The following is a 19,403-nucleotide window of genomic DNA, read 5'->3' on the forward strand; positions in this document are numbered from 1 at the left end:
CATTCATGACTAGGCAAAGCGTGGTTAGGTGATTAAGGTACTCGACTCGTAATCCGAGGGTCGCAGGTTCGAATCCCCGCACCAAACATGCTCGCCGTTTCAGCCGTGGGGGTGTTATAATGCGATGGTCAATCTCACTATTCGTTGGTAAAAAGAGTATCCAAGAGTTGGCGGTGGGTGGTGATGACTAGCTGTCTTCTCTCTAGTCTTACACTGCTAAAGTAGGGACGGTTAGCGCAGATAGCCTTAGTGTAGCTTTGAGCGAAATTCAAAAACAACAACCAAATCATTCTTCTCTCAAATATTAATTTGTTTTTTTTTAAAACAAACTCTTTTAGTACATTCTGTAGACGGTCCCGTTTTTGAGTGAAACTTGCTGTCAGTTAAAATCAAAGTTGAGTAACCAGGTTACACGTACTCCACTCTGATTGTACTGTAAAAATTATGTAAAATGAATTAAGTGTTATTAGGCACAAGTTACAGAAGGGACCATCCTTGTTGTCCCAACCCGATTTTTAGTTCGATAAGCCAAGTGCTGTGCCACCAGAGAGCCAAGAAACGTAACAACTCTGTATCAGTTTATTTTATAATATTTATCGTAATGAGAAGTAATGTAAACTGTTATCAGACACTGGAAGACACATTTATAGAACTATTTATTATAAATATAATTTTCCGTCTTTCATAAACGACTTACTTCTATTTCCATCACCAGGGCATCCACAATACTTCCTACAACTGTTATAAAGTCGAATGTGTTCCAACTGTCCCGAAAGTAATTCTTTGTTCGGAGAAACAAATAGAAATTCACGTTTCAGAAATCTGAACATTTACAGTTTACATAAAATCTGAACATTTTTGTTTACAGTTTACATAAAATCTGTACATTTTTATCAATTAAGGTAAATAGACTTTAAAATTACGAACTAATTCGATTTTAGGTAAATATAATTATTATTATTTAACAAGGAAACACAAGATATATATCTTAAATTACAGTAATTAATTTACCTTCTAGAAAATATCAAATTCGTGTTTAAAAAATTCATGAAATTTATACATATATATATATATATATATAAAACAAATGACATATTTTTATTTACTCAGTTTTTTCGTGGTCTTTAAATCATAAAAGAACAAATTTACTTCGTTAAGTTCGTAATTTAACAAGATACGTCTGAGACATATAGAGAAAACTTAGATTACTGCATGTGAAATGCATACAAGTCTCGAGTGAATGTTTTTAACAAAATCTGATACCACGTTTTTAATGACCTAGAAATATCATAATAATATTAATAAAACAATACTTGACGTGTCCTTTACTCAAATTTAAACGAAAGGTAGTAGAAGTTATCTAGCGTTTGGTTTTCACCAGTTTGCCTCATTTTAGGGTGAAAGTCTTTCTTTGTGTGTTTCGAAGCACAAAACTGCACCACGTGCTATCTGCCCTGTCCTTTGAGCAGGAATTAAACTCCGAATTACAAACTTTGCGTCCACTAGAGAATACGAATTAATTTATGTTTGTTTGTCTTGAAGCACAAAGCTACACAATGGGCTATGTGCACTCCACACATCGTGGGGATCGAAACCCAATGTTTAACGTTATAAGCCATCAGACGTACCTCTAAGCCACTGCAGGGGGCAGAGATAAGATTTATATTACCTGAAATATATTCCACTAGCTCCGAATTCTCTTAGATTTTAATGAATTTGGACAAAATGAGTAGAAACAAATATATATATTCAACTAAAGTTTAAACCACAAAGAATTTGGTTTCATTTGACCTTGATATATTTGCATAACGTTATTCTCCAGTAAAAAACAACAACATACCACTGCATAACATATTTATCAAAAATAACCTAAAGAGAAAAATTAAAATATGACGTTTCATATTTCGACTGTAGAAAAAGGATTCAAACTATTAATTATTAGTTTAAAATAATCACTAAGCCTATTTAAAAATAAAAATAATGGACAAATCACGTTGCTCAATATTATATTATTCACTGATATAATACACATTTTACAATGTACTGTATAAATGTTCTATTTAAGGTGGTATCGCTCTTAGACCAAGTTAGCTCAGAGTCGGGATTCTAGATGACTTGGTATGTCACAATTAGGCCTGAGGTTGGACTACAATAACGTGGTGTGTCGTAGTAAGTTCAAAGGTTAGACCACAGTTAACGTGATCTTCAGTTAGATCATGGGTTGTACTACAACTAACAGAACTGTTGACACCTACACACTACTTATAAAGCTAATGTCAAGTTATACACTGTTTATAAGGCTAGTATCATGTTACGTAATGTTTATAAAGCTAGTGTTATGTTACACACTGTTTATAAGGGTAGTGTCATGTTACGTACTGTTTATAAGGGTAGTGTCATGTTACGTACTGTTTATAAAGCTAGTGTCATGTTACGTACTGTTTATAAGGCTAGTGTCATGTTACGTACTGTTTATAAGGCTAGTGTCATGTTACGTACTGTTTATAAGGGTAGTGTTATGCTGCACACTGTTTATAAGGCTAGTGTTATGTTACACATTAATATTGTTTGTGCACACACAACAAATGAAAACATTTTATTACAATTGTTTCTCTTGTCTTTGCATTCATGTATTTTAGTCATAAGTTTACTATGAGCTTAAAGAAATATATACAAAACATGCCTCAGAAAATACAAATAACTTAGAAATCTATAAATTCAAACAAATAGCCTACTAGGTGTCATATTAAATATAAATACATGCAGATACACCCTTGTGTAAATTAATTGAAACAAGACGGAAAATTACGATTTTTTCAATTTTTTGCGTTTTATTTCTGAGAATCCAAAAATTACTCACAAATTAATACATGATATGACTGCCTTTATTTTTCAGAAGATTATTAATCCGCTTTGGCATCGAGTCCACGTGTTGACTGCAATCCTTACTCATTTTTGGATAGCGGTTCCACACCTCAATTATGGCCTCAATCAGCTTATCTTTCGTAGTACAGTCTTTTCCCCGAGGTCTTTCTTTACAAATCGCCCAAAGATTTTCAATAGGATTTAAGTCCAGAGAGTTTCCAGACCAGTCCAGCGCCTTTGTCCGCGTTGTAGTCGTAAAATTCTTCACAAGTTTCGATGTGTGGCACGGAGCCAGATCTTGGTGAAAAATGCCAGATCCATCTGGAAATCTCTTTCTCAATTCTGGAACGACTCTTTTCTGCAAAACTTCGATGTACTGCGGTCCTCGCATCATACCTTCTGCGATATGTAAGCTTCCGACGCCATAGTAGCTGAAGAAACCCAAAAACATCTTCATTCAAGGGATGTTTTACGAACTGATTGATGTGAGATTCTCGAAGTTTCTCACCTGGAGATCTGCGAACATACAGACTTCTTTGACCCTGTATAGAGAAATGAGTCTCGTCACTGAATAACATTTTCCTCCATTGTTCTTGTGTCCAGTTCTTGTATTTCAGACCCCATTGATACCGTTTTTTCTTCAGTAAATTGATAAGAAGTTGTTTTTTGACTGGTCTCCTTGCCCTTCTAACGCAATTTCGAATGATGTAATATTCCTCAAAATTTCGTCACATGTTCCAAAAATAGATCGACCGTACTGCTAAACACAGCTAATGACACCGTCTGTGTGAAAAAATGTCTATTAAAGGAAATCAGCGAGTCTGCACAGGCTGCTATGCTGAAAATATTGTAAAATGACCATTTGTTTCAATTAACTTGCACAAGGGTGTAGCTGTATATGTGTCACATTAATATAAATACATGCAGATAGCTGTCTAGGTGTCACATTAAATATAAATAGAGCAGCCAGCTGTCTAAGTGTCATATTAAATATAAATAATCCAACCAGCTGTCTAGGTGTCACATTAAATATAAATAATGCAATCAACTGTCTAGGTGTTATATTAAATATAAGTAATGCAGCCAGCTGTCTAAGTGTTATATTAAATATAAGTAATGTAGCCAGCTGTGTAGGTGTTATATTAAATATAAATAATGCAGCCAGCTGTCTAGGTGTCACATTAAATATAAATAATGCAGCCAGCTGTCTAAGTGTCACATTAAATATAAATAATGCAGCCAGCTGTCTAGGTGTTATATTAAATATAAATAATGCAGCCAGCTGTCTAGGTGTTGTATTAAATATAAATAATGTAGCCAGCTGTCTAGGTGTTATATTAAATATAAATAATGCAGCCAGCTGTCTAGGTGTCACATTAAATATAAATAATGCAGCCAGCTGTCTAAGTGTCACATTAAATATAAATAATGCAGCCAGCTGTCTAAGTGTCACATTAAATATAAAAAATGCAGCCAGCTGTCTGGGTGTCATATTAAGTATAAATACGTGCAGACAGCTGTACAGGTGTTGTCACATTAAATAGAAATACGTGCAGCCAGCTCTCTAGGTGTCGTATTAAATATAAGTAATGCAGCCAGCTGTCACATTCGAAATGCTATGGATATAAATACATGCCGTAAGCTATCTAGACGTCACATTAAGTACGACTAACAAACTTTTAAGATAGAGACAAACCTACACTTTGATGGATCTGTTGTTCGAAAAGTGTTGTTGATAAATTTAACTGGCGCTGTTAGCAGTATACCTTCCACAGTGTATAGATTAGTACCAACAATTATTCGGGTATAATATCATATCTAACTCATTGTTCCTTTCAGTTGCATTTGATTTATTTTGAGCTAGTTGGCTCATATTGTGCCAACTACTGTGTTACAATAACATGTTTGTAATGATAAAGATATTTTTATTTGAAATTTATTAATCTGTAATACTAAAATATTATTGATATTATACTAATAAAATTAGTTTCTGTAACATACACTATATTTTAAAAGTTTAGTATTTTCTTTAATAGAAAACAAGTTTGACTCTGATGAAATCTTTGTAAAGTTATTTATTACAAGTTAAACTGTTTGTAGTGTTTGAAGAGAACAAAAAACAAAACATTTGTAGGTGTACTTATTACCTCGAGCCAAGGTTACCACAGTTTACCCCTAACCTACCTTTCCTTCTATTAGCGACTTCACTCATGGTTGGTATTCTTAAAGCACGATGCTCACCTTGGTTAGCACAGTTTTAAGACCTACCACGGTTTTGTTGGCTAGACCATTCGAGTCGCAATCTGAAGGTTACAGGTTCGAGTTACGCCATCTAAAGTGCACACCCTTTTAGCCATTGGTTGGAAGGGCTTTATATAACGGCCAACTCCACTGTTAGCAATGAATAGTGTTTATTAGTTGATTTCCTTCTAGTCTGTCGCTGCTAAATTAGGGTCGACTAACGCAGATAGCCCTCGTGTAGCTTTGAGTGAAATTCAACAAATAAACATTCTTCAAAAGATATACCGATATATCGATAATCGATACAATTTTATAAAATCAGCCAATGTATGTAAAAATTAAATAAACATCTGTCTTTTCTGTAAACAGTTTCAACAGTTTCCTCTTCGTCTCCATATCGGATATTTCTTCATTTAGAAAACGTAATATTGACAAAAGATCTTTAAAAGGATTCACACCTCTAAACAACAATATTATTATTTAAACAGAAGTACAACTTTGTCATGGATCCACAAATAAGGTATGATAAACAATAGTGAAAAAATGTTATGTTATTGTTAACTGGAGTTGTTTACTATATTTTGAAAAAAATGCAACGACATTCTGTGATCCATGGATCAACGGTTCATCCAAGACAACGAATGTTAATGTCTTGAATTGTCAAAAGTCGGAACGCCATTCCGGACTGTTCACTGTCAAATTAATTCTTGCTGAGTAAAATATAATTAGTAAAATAATCATAAAACAAGATTTGAGAAATGTAGAAAAATATAACTTTAGGCTTAACATACTTAAAAATATAACAGTCCTTTGCGGACTGTTCATTCTCAAATTACTGAGTAAAATATAATTAGTAAAATAAACTTAAAAAAGATTTGAGAAATGTAGAAAAATATAACGTTAGGCTTAACATACTTAAAAATATAACATTAGGCTTAACATACTTAAATACGAACGAATAAGATTCATCTTGGATGACAGAAACATAAGTCTTAAGTTTGTGTACAAATGGAATTAATTTTAAAGTTTGTATTTTATTTTCAGACAAGTAAAAATCATGATCTATGAGACAAAAAAAATGGACAATATAATGTATTCGAATAAAACTAGAGAATTACGTATTTAAAAATAGTTTTAATTAACTAAAATCATAAACAACCAAAAAAACACCACGAAGGTATCGGACAAATTAAAGATAATAAAGCTAATTAATAATTTCTATAATATATATACAGCATTACTTAAATTAATTGGTTCAATAACGCAGAAATTCCAAAAATCACTAACCAGATATTAATCAGGTAAAAAACGTTGTCGTTTTGTGATACTTCTTCTATAAAACTACGAGAATGATATAATTAGAGAATGTTACCACAAGTATCTCTTCAAAATAACACTGAAGCAGTGTAACAAAAACGGACAGATATTTTGTGAACAAATAAATGAGAAACAACCAAAAAACTGTTAAGAGTACTTACATTAATATATTTAAGAACTTGAGAAATATTTGTTACAGAAAGGCTGAAACTAGACAACATAATTAATCTGATAAATGTAAATATTTTCTGTAAACAACGTTGTGAGAAAATCACAGTGAGATGAAACTACAAACAAAATGGGCATTGCTTCCTCACTGTGGGTTAAAATGATTATTGTTGTCGTGTAACAGTCCTTGTAAAATTTTACATTTCCTAGTTGAATGATCTAATTCTTGAACTGTTCCTACAGTGTAATCACCTTTTACACGTTGGTGAACCATGGTTATAATTAATTATATAATCACCTATTTCTTAGACATATGATACAAGCACATCATTCTAAACATCTTATTTAAGTACCAAACTCCTCTGTGATTTAAGCACACTTTACAATTGATTGTAATGAAAACGATCAGTAACACTAGTATCATGTGAGTCAGTACACATGATAATGTGTAATATCATGTGACTCAGTACACACGATAATGTGTAACCTGTATGTTTGCAAAGATTGGGTTTAATAACAAAAATATTAAATTATTAGTGACAAACTGATTCTTTTGGGATTAATGTATGTTCATTTAGCTGACGATAAGGTGGTGAATAAACCTTTACTTTAAGCTTATTCCAACTTCCAAATAATAATTTAGACTAATAACAATTTCCTGTTTAGGACATAAATCGCACCATGTTTCAACACGTGTACAGCTCCAATCGTTTTCGGTGTCAAACACAACAACTTAGAGATACTAAATTATGTTTAGAATATCATGACTGGTAAGATACAACCTTGGAAAAAATATAACATACACCAACTAAAAATCAGTTGCATAATACAAAAATTATAATAATACATCTTACAGTTTAGTAGGATTATAAAATACGGAAATTGTTGTTTTTTTCTTTCTGTAATCCAGTGCACCAAATTATTCTACACAAAATAGTGTTTATTATTTACAATGGACACCTGATAGCACAATATATCTTCATACAGAATGCTTGGAAAAAATATATAGTCAAAACTCGATTAACTAACGATCAAAACACATTAAACATATATAACCAAAACTCGATTAACTAACGATCAAATAACATTAAACATATATAGTCAAAACTCGATTAACTAACGATCAAAACACATTAAACATATATAGTCAAAACTCGATTAACTAACGATCAAATAACATTAAAAATATACAGTCAAAACTCGATTAACTAACGATCAAAAAACATTAAACATGTATAACCAAAACTCGATTAACTAATGATCAAATAACATTAAACATATATAGTCAAAACTCGATTAACTAACGATCAAATAACATTAAAAATATACAGTCAAAACTCGATTAACTAACGATCAAATAAAATTAAAAATATACAGTCAAAACTCGATTAACTAACGATCAAATAACATTAAACATATATAGTCAAAACTCGATTAACTAATGATCAAATAACATTAAAAATATATAGTCAAAACTCGATTAACTAACGATCAAAACACATTAAACATATACAGTCAAAACTCGATTAACTAACGATCAAATAACATTAAACATATATAGTCAAAACTCGATTAACTAATGATCAAAACACATTAAACATATACAGTCAAAACTCGATTAACTAACGATCAAATAACATTAAAAATATATAGTCAAAACTCGATTAACTAACGATCAAATAACATTAAAAATATATAGTCAAAACTCGATTAACTAACGATCAAAACACATTAAACATATATAGTCAAAACTCGATTAACTAACGATCAAAACACATTAAACATATATAGTCAAAACTCGATTAACTAATGATCAAAACACATTAAAAATATATAGTCAAAACTCGATTAACTAACGATCAAAAAACATTAAACATATATAACCAAAACTCGATTAACTAACGATCAAAAAACATTAAAAATATATAGTCAAAACTCGATTAACTAACGATCAAATAATATCGTCTAACTTTTAGAAGGTAGTTTTTACGTCTTTATTTATGAAACAGAACACCCTAAAATTCAGAATTTAAATAAATATTAAGTTGCTATACAGACGACAACGTATTAAACCAATTAAAAAGAATGAATGATGAATGGGAAGAAAGCTTAGTCTTGCATCGAAAACTAACAAGCTTAAGGACACATTCGAGGTGGAGGAAAAATGTTGTGGAAAGTTAGTTTGATCAAGTAGCTTAAATGTAGCTCTAATAATTGTTTACTTGTGACTACTACAACAAAGGGAGGGGGTATGGGACGAGAAAAACAAAAGAACAAGAAAAATAGTGTGACAGGAATAAACTTACAACCAAATTTGATAGCTTTTTGTTTTCTTTCAGGGTTGGTGAGGTTTTTGATGGTGAGAGACTGCAGTTGTTTGAAACAAAGCAATCGTTTTTGTTGTTTGGTTATGAGAGACTGGGAATAAGTCATCAAAGAAGGTCTCAATTAAAATTAAAAGGGTTTTACATTCAGCTTTAGTACTTGCCTGGTGTGGTAAGATTTTCAAGCGAGTGAATATGAAAACAACTAAAACAGAAACTTATCTGAAACTTAGATTAAGTTAAACATTAGCATATGGTTGTTAAACCGATAATCTTAGCCTTTGTATGATAACTTGTCCTATTATTCGTAGAAAGTTGTCAATAAAACTGTTGTGAAACTACGAGCATTTCCCAAACCAACAAAATATCATGCAATTTGGTTTCATGCAAACAAACAAAAAATAGGCCTAACATTCAACCAGAGAATGCTAAAGGAGTTAGTTAGGCCTAACATGCACTTAACAAAAATGGATCAATCGTACGATAGCATGCTATTTGGATGCAGACATGTTAAATAAATGAAAAACAAACAACAACACACAAATATGTCAATGAAAGGCAAATTTTATTTTCTCAGTATTTTATTCGTAATCAGTTTGGAGATTAATGACATTTCCATGCGTTGTGACCAAAGCACTAATCTTAAACCAATTAATACACCACCTCAAAAGTTGTCACCAATTATGAATAGGTCTTTTGAAACACCGAAAAAAAATATAAACTTCAAAGTGCTCTTTAGGCATATAATTAACTATAAACTTCACAGTGCTCTTTAGGCATATGATTAACTATAAACTTCACAGTGCTCTTTAGGCCTATAATTAACTATAAACTTCACAGTGCTCTTTAGGCCTATAATTAACTATAAACTTCACAGAGCTCTTTAGGCCTATAATTAACTATAAATTTCACAGTGCTCTTTAGGCCTATAATTAACTATAAACTTCACAGTGATCTTTAGGCCTATAATTAACTATAAATTTCACAGTGCTCTTTAGGCCTATAATTAACTATAAACTTCACAGTGCTCTTTAGGCCTATAATTAACTATAAATTTCACAGTGCTCTTTAGGCCTATAATTAACTATAAACTTCACAGTGCTCTTTAGGCCTATAATTAACTATAAACTTCACAGTGCTCTTTAGGCCTATAATTAACTAAAAATTTTATTCGTTTTACAACTTGGTTAAAAAGATTAGTTTGAGGTTTTCCTTACAAAAGAAAAAATGACAGGAAGAAGGTACTGGCTTCTGAATATTTTTAATATATTAGTTTACACTGAGTGAGGTATTAATTATTTTAAAAAACTCCAAAATTCTCGTGTATTTTTTGAAAATCATTCACAAAGACACACTTAGGTCTTTCTTTTGTTTTAATTTCTACGTCCAACGAAAATAGCAAGACGTCAGCAGTGAATATAATTTTTAGTTGTTATTTTATCAGACAAACTTTGAGGCAATGCTATACTGTCTAAGATCTTGATTAAGAAGCGGTAACATCTAAATTACCACGAACACACCAATAATAAGCTAAGCTCTCTTAATGCTACGAGAAAATAAGAACAACGAATTGGCAAGATACTATTTTACTTCAACCATTCACGGTTTAGTAGACATATCACATGCAGCAATTTCAGCTCTACGATTGGTTACTACTTTGAGTGACAGTAAATTTTCAACCAATAGTATACTGCTAAAACTTAACTTTAATTGTTTTCCCATCCTATAAATTTTCTCGTTGGGATAGCTTTCAGGTAAAGCACTAACTTTTATATTGTTGAATGAAATTAAATATGAACTAGTTTAGTCATTGTTGTAAATAAACTTTAGGTATTTCACCGTTCTAACGATTAATAATATTAGATTACTTTTAATGTTATTATTTTAATATTTAAAGAAAATAAAACATTCAAAGAAAGAGATTGTTTGTAAGTATGAAACTTACTTCTTATTCACTTTAAATAAAACAAAAGATAACAACATCAAATTCTTCAGAAACAAAACAAACTATTAATTTAGATCTTCGTGGTATCTGAAACTAAAAGCTGTTAATATTTTTCATTGCAAATTAAACGTACACGTTACATTTTAACAAAAAAACATCCTCAAGCCGTGTTCGATATTGATATGGATTACAAACTAACAATAAAAACACAATTATTTGTAAGTGTTTTAGTAAATATTCGAAATAAAATCGTCTTCGAATAGAAAGTAAAACTGATTATTTGATAAACACCCAGTCATACTCAACTCGCAGTATTCAGCGACATCTAGTGAGGAGTTTTCGTACTTTCTTACCCTGATTCCAAATGCAGCCAGCTTCAATAAGCATTCAACAGTAAAGAAAGCAGTGAAGACAGCATTCATGTAGTGTAGAGATAGCACCATTAGCTTGCTTTGATTGTAAAACTAGGTACGGGGCAACCCACATAGGCAAGAAAGCAAGACAAGTCAGACAGTTGAGTGAGAACAAATATAGTTAACACTATGTAAAGAAAAAATTCACGTACAACATTTCATCAATTATCTAGTTTAAAACTAAAACGAAATTAAAGCTCAAAATGTTAAGCCTAAAAAGACAACAATCCATTTTCAGAAAGTTCCTTCCCCCAAAAAATACATTAACATATATATAAATATATATCTATATTTGTTTACACATATACGCATTTATTATGACTTTTATATATTCATTCATTTTTCACTTATTTACAAATTATAATTTCTGTAATATTCATTAAAAGTTTAGGATTGCAGTTACGACGTAGTAGTATTGCAGACTGAATGTTATAAACTTCTTGAACAAATTAAAGATGAACAATTTGAAAGTTAAATTTTTGTTCACCCAATTGAACAACATAAATGAAATTCGGAGCAATATACACGTTCACAGTTTATTTTAGTGTACGACTGTGAAGGTAAATTAACTTCTAAACCAGTCACATAATTATTCTACATTTCTTCTTGGCATATCGAGATATGAACCTTGAGCCTCTATGTAAAAGAGTACAGTAATTCATTACGATACGAATTATAATGAAAGTCCATATGAACTGACGACTTTAAGTCCGGTATGTGACTAAGATTTTGGAAGTTTTTTTTTGTTTACCAATGGTAATAATTTTAGTCCAGAAACTTATCTTGAATCCATGAGCGACTTCTTGCTTGATACAAGTCGTCATAAAACATCTTGGACCTTTCGACCTTCTACTGAATAGTCATTGTGAAATCTTTTGGACCTTCTGTGACCTTGTACTGAACAGTCACTGTGAAACATCTTGGACCTTTTGACCTTCTACTGAATAGTCACCGTGAAATCCTTTGGACCTTCTGTGACCTTGTACTGAACAGTCACTGTGAAACATCTTGGACCTTTTGACCTTCTACTGAATAGTCACCGTGAAATCTTTTGGACCTTCTGTGACCTTGTACTGAACAGTCACTGTGAAACATCTTGGACCTTTTGACCTTCTACTGAATAGTCACCGTGAAATCTTTTGGACCTTCTGTGACCTTGTACTGAACAGTCACTGTGAAACATTTTGGACCTTGTATCGAACAACTTTCTCTTAGGATTTCTACCTTCCCATTACGGACTTGGACATCTAAAAATGGCCACTTCTGTCCAATCTTCAGCTGTAATAACCTGCACTTCTGGTATATAAACCTCTTCTCGCTATCAGCAGGTAACACTGTTATTCTGTTATGTAGGAAAACAACGATCTAAGGGAAGTGACCTAAGTCCAAAGATGTTAAGAAACAAGTGCAAAATGCACCAATAAATCCAAGAATTCCTAGAACAACATGTGATATAGGAACTAACTAATTACAAGTTTTTAGGAATTGAGTTTAGACGCTGCATTCCAGACCAACTAAATACGTACCCTTCTAGTTGTGGTTGTTTTATATGTGGGTTTGTAGAGTAGTTGGCAAGAGTCCAAACTGTGGTACAGAACAAAGACGGGCTGATTTAATCATAACACTCGTATTCAGGAATATAATATTAACTTCCTTAAAACTTTAGACGATGTATTATATTATATTAAACAAAATTTCAATTACCTAATTTCAAATATGCGGAGTTTTTTAACCCTTTAGATGCAATCTTGGAAAATGTTTGGATTCTTGAGTCACATACGAATCGTTGTTAGCAAGATTGGTACCTAAAGCTTCCAGTATATCTCTATCTCTCTTAGAGGGTAGTGAAAAAATACATAAACAGCTTACAGAAGTTTAACTCTAAATAAAAGCTCGAAAACAAATATACAGGCTTCACGAATAAACACAACAAAAAACCTTCACCAAGAAAGAACTCACAAGAAACGTTTCCACAACTTATATTTAACTTCAATGTGATGCTCTGTAAGAAAAACTCTTATTAAAATAGCTGAGAACTTCATTACGGACTTTACAAGTTTTATCACATGGACAGCAAAGAGTGCGAACAACCAATTATCACGTCATCGTAAAAGATCGTTCTTATTGGTTAGTAAATGCACGTGATTAGCTGATCTTGCCAACAGTGAGTGCAAACAACTAATATAATGCAAGACTGTTGTCAGGGTCGTTTTCATTGGTCATTAAAAGCACGTGAGAATAGGAACAGAGAAGAAACGACTTTCTACAAGATAAAGAAAATGGTAAGCACATGAACACAAACACGTTTCACATTACTTTCACATACCAGTGGCCATGCAGACTTAACTTCAGGACACATGCTTTCCTTATTAGTTTCTCTTAGCAGTTGTCAGTTTGTTATTATTTCGTATTTTCTGTTTTCACTCCCAGAGCGAGGCCAAACAAGTTTCATTACAAGATCGATTCTTGAAATACGCCCAAAACAAAACAAAAACAACAACCGGAAATTCAATAAAAAAAAGGTCTCGAAGTACGTGCGATAACGTTTCCATGGATTCCAAATCCTTTCCATCGCTATGGCAACTGTAACGAAGATTACCTGTTGGGACGTAGTTGTGACCATGGGATAACTTGACAAAGATTTAAATGTATGAAGCAACTGACACTTAGGTACTCCATCACTGTCATATTAAATATAACAAAAAACAACAACAGATTTCTAGGGTGGTTACAATACTCATACCTTTCACGTATGTGATACAAAATACACGAGACAGCTCGAGCTTACCTTCATCATCAGTAACAAAGTGTTGAGGACAATGAGAACCATTATGAAGTACTCGAAAGCGGTGGAAACGACAACTCTCCAGATTTTGTATTTCAAACTGTCTTTGTTTTTAGGCATATAACGCTGAAGAGGTTTCGCTTGCAACGCAAAGTCAATACAGGATTTCTGAAACGAACAAAGAAAAACAATAAAACTTATATCCCGTAACTCACATATAATCTTAGGATAACAATGTCACGATCGTCTATCTTCACGTAATATAATCAAAATAATTTTAATTCGCCAGTTTTGTTTGTTTGTTTGCTTTTGGTATTTCCGGGACTAGTTGCGCTAGCCGTCCCTAAGTTAGCAGTGTAAGACTAGAAAAAAGGCAGCTAGTCATCACCACCCACCGCCAACTTTTGAGCTACTCTTTTACCAACGAATAGTGGGATTGACTGAAACTTTATAACGTTCCCACGGCTGAAAGGATGAGCATGTTTGGTGTGTAAAGGATTCGAACCCGCGACCCTCAGATTAGGAGTCAACCGCCCTAACCACCAGGCCAGGCCGGGCCCAACTCGACAGCATAGCTGAGGACCAAACACGTACAATGGCTATAAAGAGATTGTTACAACGTTCCTAGTAAGATAGTACAACACTTTCTGGGAAGTTCAGTAGATACACGTATAAGACAATACTCTCTGGAAAGTTCAGTGGATACACCTATAGTACAACACTTTCTGGAAAGTTCAGTAGATACACGTATAAGACAACACTCTCTGGAAAGTTCAGTGGATACACCTATAGTACAACACTTTCTGGAAAGTTCAGTAGATACACGTATAAGACAACACTCTCTGGAAGGTTCAGTGGATACACCTATAGTACAACACTTTCTGGAAAGTTCAGTAGATACACGTATAAGACAACACTCTCTGGAAAGTTCAGTGGATACACCTATAGTACAACACTTTCTGGAAAGTTCAGTAGATACACGTATAAGACAACACTCTCTGGAAGGTTCAGTGGATACACCTATAGTACAACACTTTCTGGAAAGTTCAGTAGATACACGTATAAGACAACACTCTCTGGAAAGTTCAGTGGATACACCTATAGTACAACACTTTCTGGAAAGTTCAGTAGATACACGTATAACACAACACTCTCTGGAAAGTTCAGTGGATACACGTATAGTACAACACTTTCTGGAAAGTTCAGTAGATACACGTATAAGACAACACTCTCTGGAAAGTTCAGCAGATACACGTATAAGACAACACTGTCTGCAAATTCAGTAGATACACGTATAAGACAACAATCTCTGGAAAGTTCAGTAGATACACGTATAGTACAACACTTTCTGGAAAGTTCAGTAGATACACGTATAAGACAACACTCTCTGGAAAGTCAGTATATACACAGATAAAACAATAGTGTCCATCACGGGTACCAAATTTAGGTTTAGATTTATAAGCCTTTAGACTTACCAATGAGGACACGTAAAACCAGAAAATCAGTGTAGGGTATGAAGCCTCCCCAGTAAACAACGACCGCATTGAAGTCTGTGCTGAAGATATTACACGTTACTCTGTCTTTAACTAAACATTGACACAGATATCCATTTATTGTCACTAAATTCACTAAATAACAAACAGCTTGCATGAGAAGAGCTATTATTAAAGTAACTTGTTTGTTCTGTGATGAATTAAAGTCTTACCTGATTCTTGTCCAGATCTCCTTCCTCTAGTTGTTTGTTCTATGATGAATTAAAGTCTTACCTGATTCTTGTCCAGATCTCCTTCCTCAAGTTGTTTGTTCTGTGATGAATTAAAGTCTTACCTGATTCTTGTCCAGATCTCCTTCCTCTAGTTGTTTGTTCTATGATGAATTAAAGTCTTACCTGATTCTTGTCCAGATCTCCTTCCTCTAGTTGTTTGTTCTATGATGAATTAAAGTCTTACCTGATTCTTGTCCAGATCTCCTACCTCTAGTTGTTTGTTCTGTGATGAATTAAAGTTTTACCTGGTTCTTGTCCAGATCTCCTTCCTCTAGTTGTTTGTTCTGTGATGAATTAAAGTCTTACCTGATTCTTGTCCAGATCTCCTACCTCTAGTTGTTTGTTCTGTGATGAATTAAACTCTTACCTGATTCTTGTCCAGATCTCCTTCCTCTAGTTGTTTGTTCTGTGATGAATTAAAGTCTTACCTGATTCTTGTCCAGTTCTCCTACCTCTAGTTGTTTGTTCTGTGATGAATTAAAGTCTTACCTGATTCTTATCCAGATCTCCTTCCTCTAGTTGTTTGTTCTGTGATGAATTAAAGTTTTACCTGGTTCTTGTCCAGATCTCCTTCCTCTAGTTGTTTGTTCTGTGATGAATTAAAGTCTTACCTGATTCTTGTCCAGATCTCCTACCTCCAGTTGTTTGTTCTGTGATGAATTAAAATCTTACCTGGTTCTTGTCCAGATCTCCTTCCTCTAGTTGTTTGTTCTGTGATGAATTAAAATCTTACCTGATTCTTGACCAGATCTCCTTCCTCTAGTTGTTTGTTCTGTGATGAATTAAAGTTTTACCTGATTCTTGTCCAGATCTCCTTCCTCTAGTTGTTTGTTCTGTGATGAATTAAAGTCTTACCTGATTCTTGTCCAGATCTCCTACCTCTAGTTGTTTGTTCTGTGATGAATTAAAGTTTTACCTGGTTCTTGTCCAGATCTCCTTCCTCTAGTTGTTTGTTCTGTGATGAATTAAAGTCTTACCTGATTCTTGTCCAGATTTCCTACCTCTAGTTGTTTGTTCTGTGATGAATTAAAATCTTACCTGATTCTTGACCAGATCTCCTTCCTCTAGTTGTTTGTTCTGTGATGAATTAAAGTTTTACCTGATTCTTATCCAGATCTCCTTCCTCTAGTTGTTTGTTCTGTGATGAATTAAAATCTTACCTGATTCTTGTCCAGATTTCCTACCTCTAGTTGTTTGTTCTGTGATGAATTAAAGTTTTACCTGGTTCTTGTCCAGATCTCCTTCCTCTAGTTGTTTGTTCTATGATGAATTAAAGTCTTACCTGATTCTTGTCCAGATCTCCTTCCTCTAGTTGTTTGTTCTGTGATGAATTAAAGTCTTACCTGATTCTTGTCCAGATCTCCTTCCTCCAGTTCCTTCTCTCCCTGTTCCTGAAATGTGATGATTATTAAGGCAACGAATATGTTAACAAAGAAGAAAGGAAACACGATGAAGAAAACAACGTAAAATATTGCCATCTCAATCCTGAATCTTGGAAGAGGTCCATAGTCCTCGTAGGTGGCATCCATAGAGTTTTGTAAGACTCTGGAATAAAAAATATACATTCATTATTTATTATTGTAGACGTGTTAAAATATTTATCTCAAAACTTGGCTGTGTTTAAGCTGGTTTTTATATTGAAGTCGAATTTACGGGTTAGAGAACTTTGGTATTTTTACAAACCTTACAACTGTGTAACTGTGGGTTATTTATCAAGTCGTCAGACTTACAGACTGTGTAACTGTGGGTTATTTATCAAGTCGTCAGACTTACAGACTGTGTAACTGTGGGTTATTTATCAAGTCTTCAGACTTACAGACTGTATAACTGTGTGTTATTTATCAAGTCGTCAGACTTACAGACTGTGTAACTTTGGGTTATTTATCAAGTCATCAGAGTTAAGGATTGTGTAACTGTGGGTTATTTATCAAGTCGTCAGACTTACAGATTGTGTAACTGTGAATTATTTATCAAAATGTTTTTTCATAATTTTAAAACTTGAACATTACTCATGTTCATGTTTTTTGACAAGATAATTTATAAACAATAAATTTCAACTCACGCAGGCCAACCTTCTCCCGTGGAAACTGTGAACAGGGTCAGCATGGCGGACATTACGTCATCATAGTGAAACGGCTGTTTGTCCCACTCCCGTTTATGAACTTCTGGTGGCTTGTCGTTTTCAACAAACACAAAATACTCGCCTCTATTTGAATAAAAATAACATTCACACGTGTAATTAAATTAACATTACATTAAATGATGAAAAACTAACATTACATTAAATGATGAAAAATTAACATTACATTAAATGTTGCAAAAGTAACATTACATTAAATGTTGCAAAACTAACATTACATTAAATGATGTAAAACTAACATTACATTAAATGATGTAAAATTAACATTACATTAAATGTTGCAAAACTAACATTACATTAAATGATGTAAAACTAACATTACATTAAATGATGTAAAATTAACATTACATTAAATGATGTAAAACTAACATTACATTAAATGTTGCAAAATTAACATTACATTAAATGTTGAAAAATTAAGATATGAAATTGTTACTTATTTCTACTTTTAAAATAATGGAACGAAAATTAACTTTTGACGACATATAAATGACCTCAACCATGTACCAGAGAGTACTGGCGTATTATAACACATTAAACTGGTTATACTTGGAACATATTGTTTTCTATGCACCGTTTCTATCAGTTCTCAGATTATTCTGAGAATGTATGAAATTCATTACTTCACTTTCTTCTGCCTTTACGATCTGCTACGAATTAGTTTAGATCCATACAAAGAGCATCACGTGCTCAGGTCTACTACATTCTCAGTCGAATTATTTCTTAGCTATAAACGCTTGTTAGTTGCTTCTTTTCATTTTGCGCCAAGCTACAGAGGAGCTATCTGCGCTATCCATTCCTAATTTACAGAGAAGTTAGTTAGTCCTCATCACCCACCGCCAACTGTTGGGCTACTCTTTTACCAACGAATAGTGGGATTGACCGTCACATTATAATGCCCTCACGGCTAAAAGGGCGATCATGTTTGGTGTGACGGGGATTCGAACCCTCGACCCTCATATTACGGTTTTCGTAATTTTTGAATTGTTTCTTCCATCACCTGTGGGATAATATGTGACGTTTGTTTATTTTCTCCACAACACTTACGTTTGTTTATTTTTCCACAACACTTACGTCTCTTTATTTTTTCCAAAACACTTACGTTTCTTTATTTTCCCACAACACTTACGTTTGTTTATTTTTTCCACAATACTTACGTTTGTTTATTTTTTCCACAATACTTACGTTTGCTTATTTTTTCCACAATACTTATGTCTGTTTATTTTTTCCTACAAAACCTACGTTTCTTTATTTTTCCACAATACTTACGTTTGTTTATTTTTCCACAACACTTACGTCTCTTTATTTTTTCCAAAACACTTACGTGTTTATTTTTCCACAATACCTACGTTTCTTTATTTTCCCACAATACTTACGTTTCTTTATTTTCCCACAATACTTACGTTTCTTTATTTTTTCCACAACACTTACGTTTGCTTA

At 33.1% G+C, this 19,403-nt stretch overlaps 1 protein-coding gene across 1 annotated transcript in view; it reads right to left on the reverse strand.

Moving 5' to 3' along the window:
- The window catches only part of LOC143247751 (voltage-dependent calcium channel type A subunit alpha-1-like), a 120,891-nt gene that overhangs the window by 81,043 nt on the left and 20,445 nt on the right, over nt 1-19,403 (reverse strand). Inside the window, exons 7-11 of the mRNA XM_076496182.1 lie at nt 17,886-18,029; nt 17,167-17,368; nt 14,062-14,226; nt 11,214-11,324; nt 698-781 (exon numbers count right to left, since the gene is read on the reverse strand). Of these exons, the coding sequence (XP_076352297.1) occupies nt 698-781; nt 11,214-11,324; nt 14,062-14,226; nt 17,167-17,368; nt 17,886-18,029 (706 nt within the window). The remainder of the gene's footprint in view (nt 1-697; nt 782-11,213; nt 11,325-14,061; nt 14,227-17,166; nt 17,369-17,885; nt 18,030-19,403) is intronic.

Source organism: Tachypleus tridentatus, chromosome 3 (assembly GCF_004210375.1).
Source record: "Tachypleus tridentatus isolate NWPU-2018 chromosome 3, ASM421037v1, whole genome shotgun sequence".
Lineage (NCBI taxonomy): Eukaryota > Metazoa > Arthropoda > Merostomata > Xiphosura > Limulidae > Tachypleus > Tachypleus tridentatus.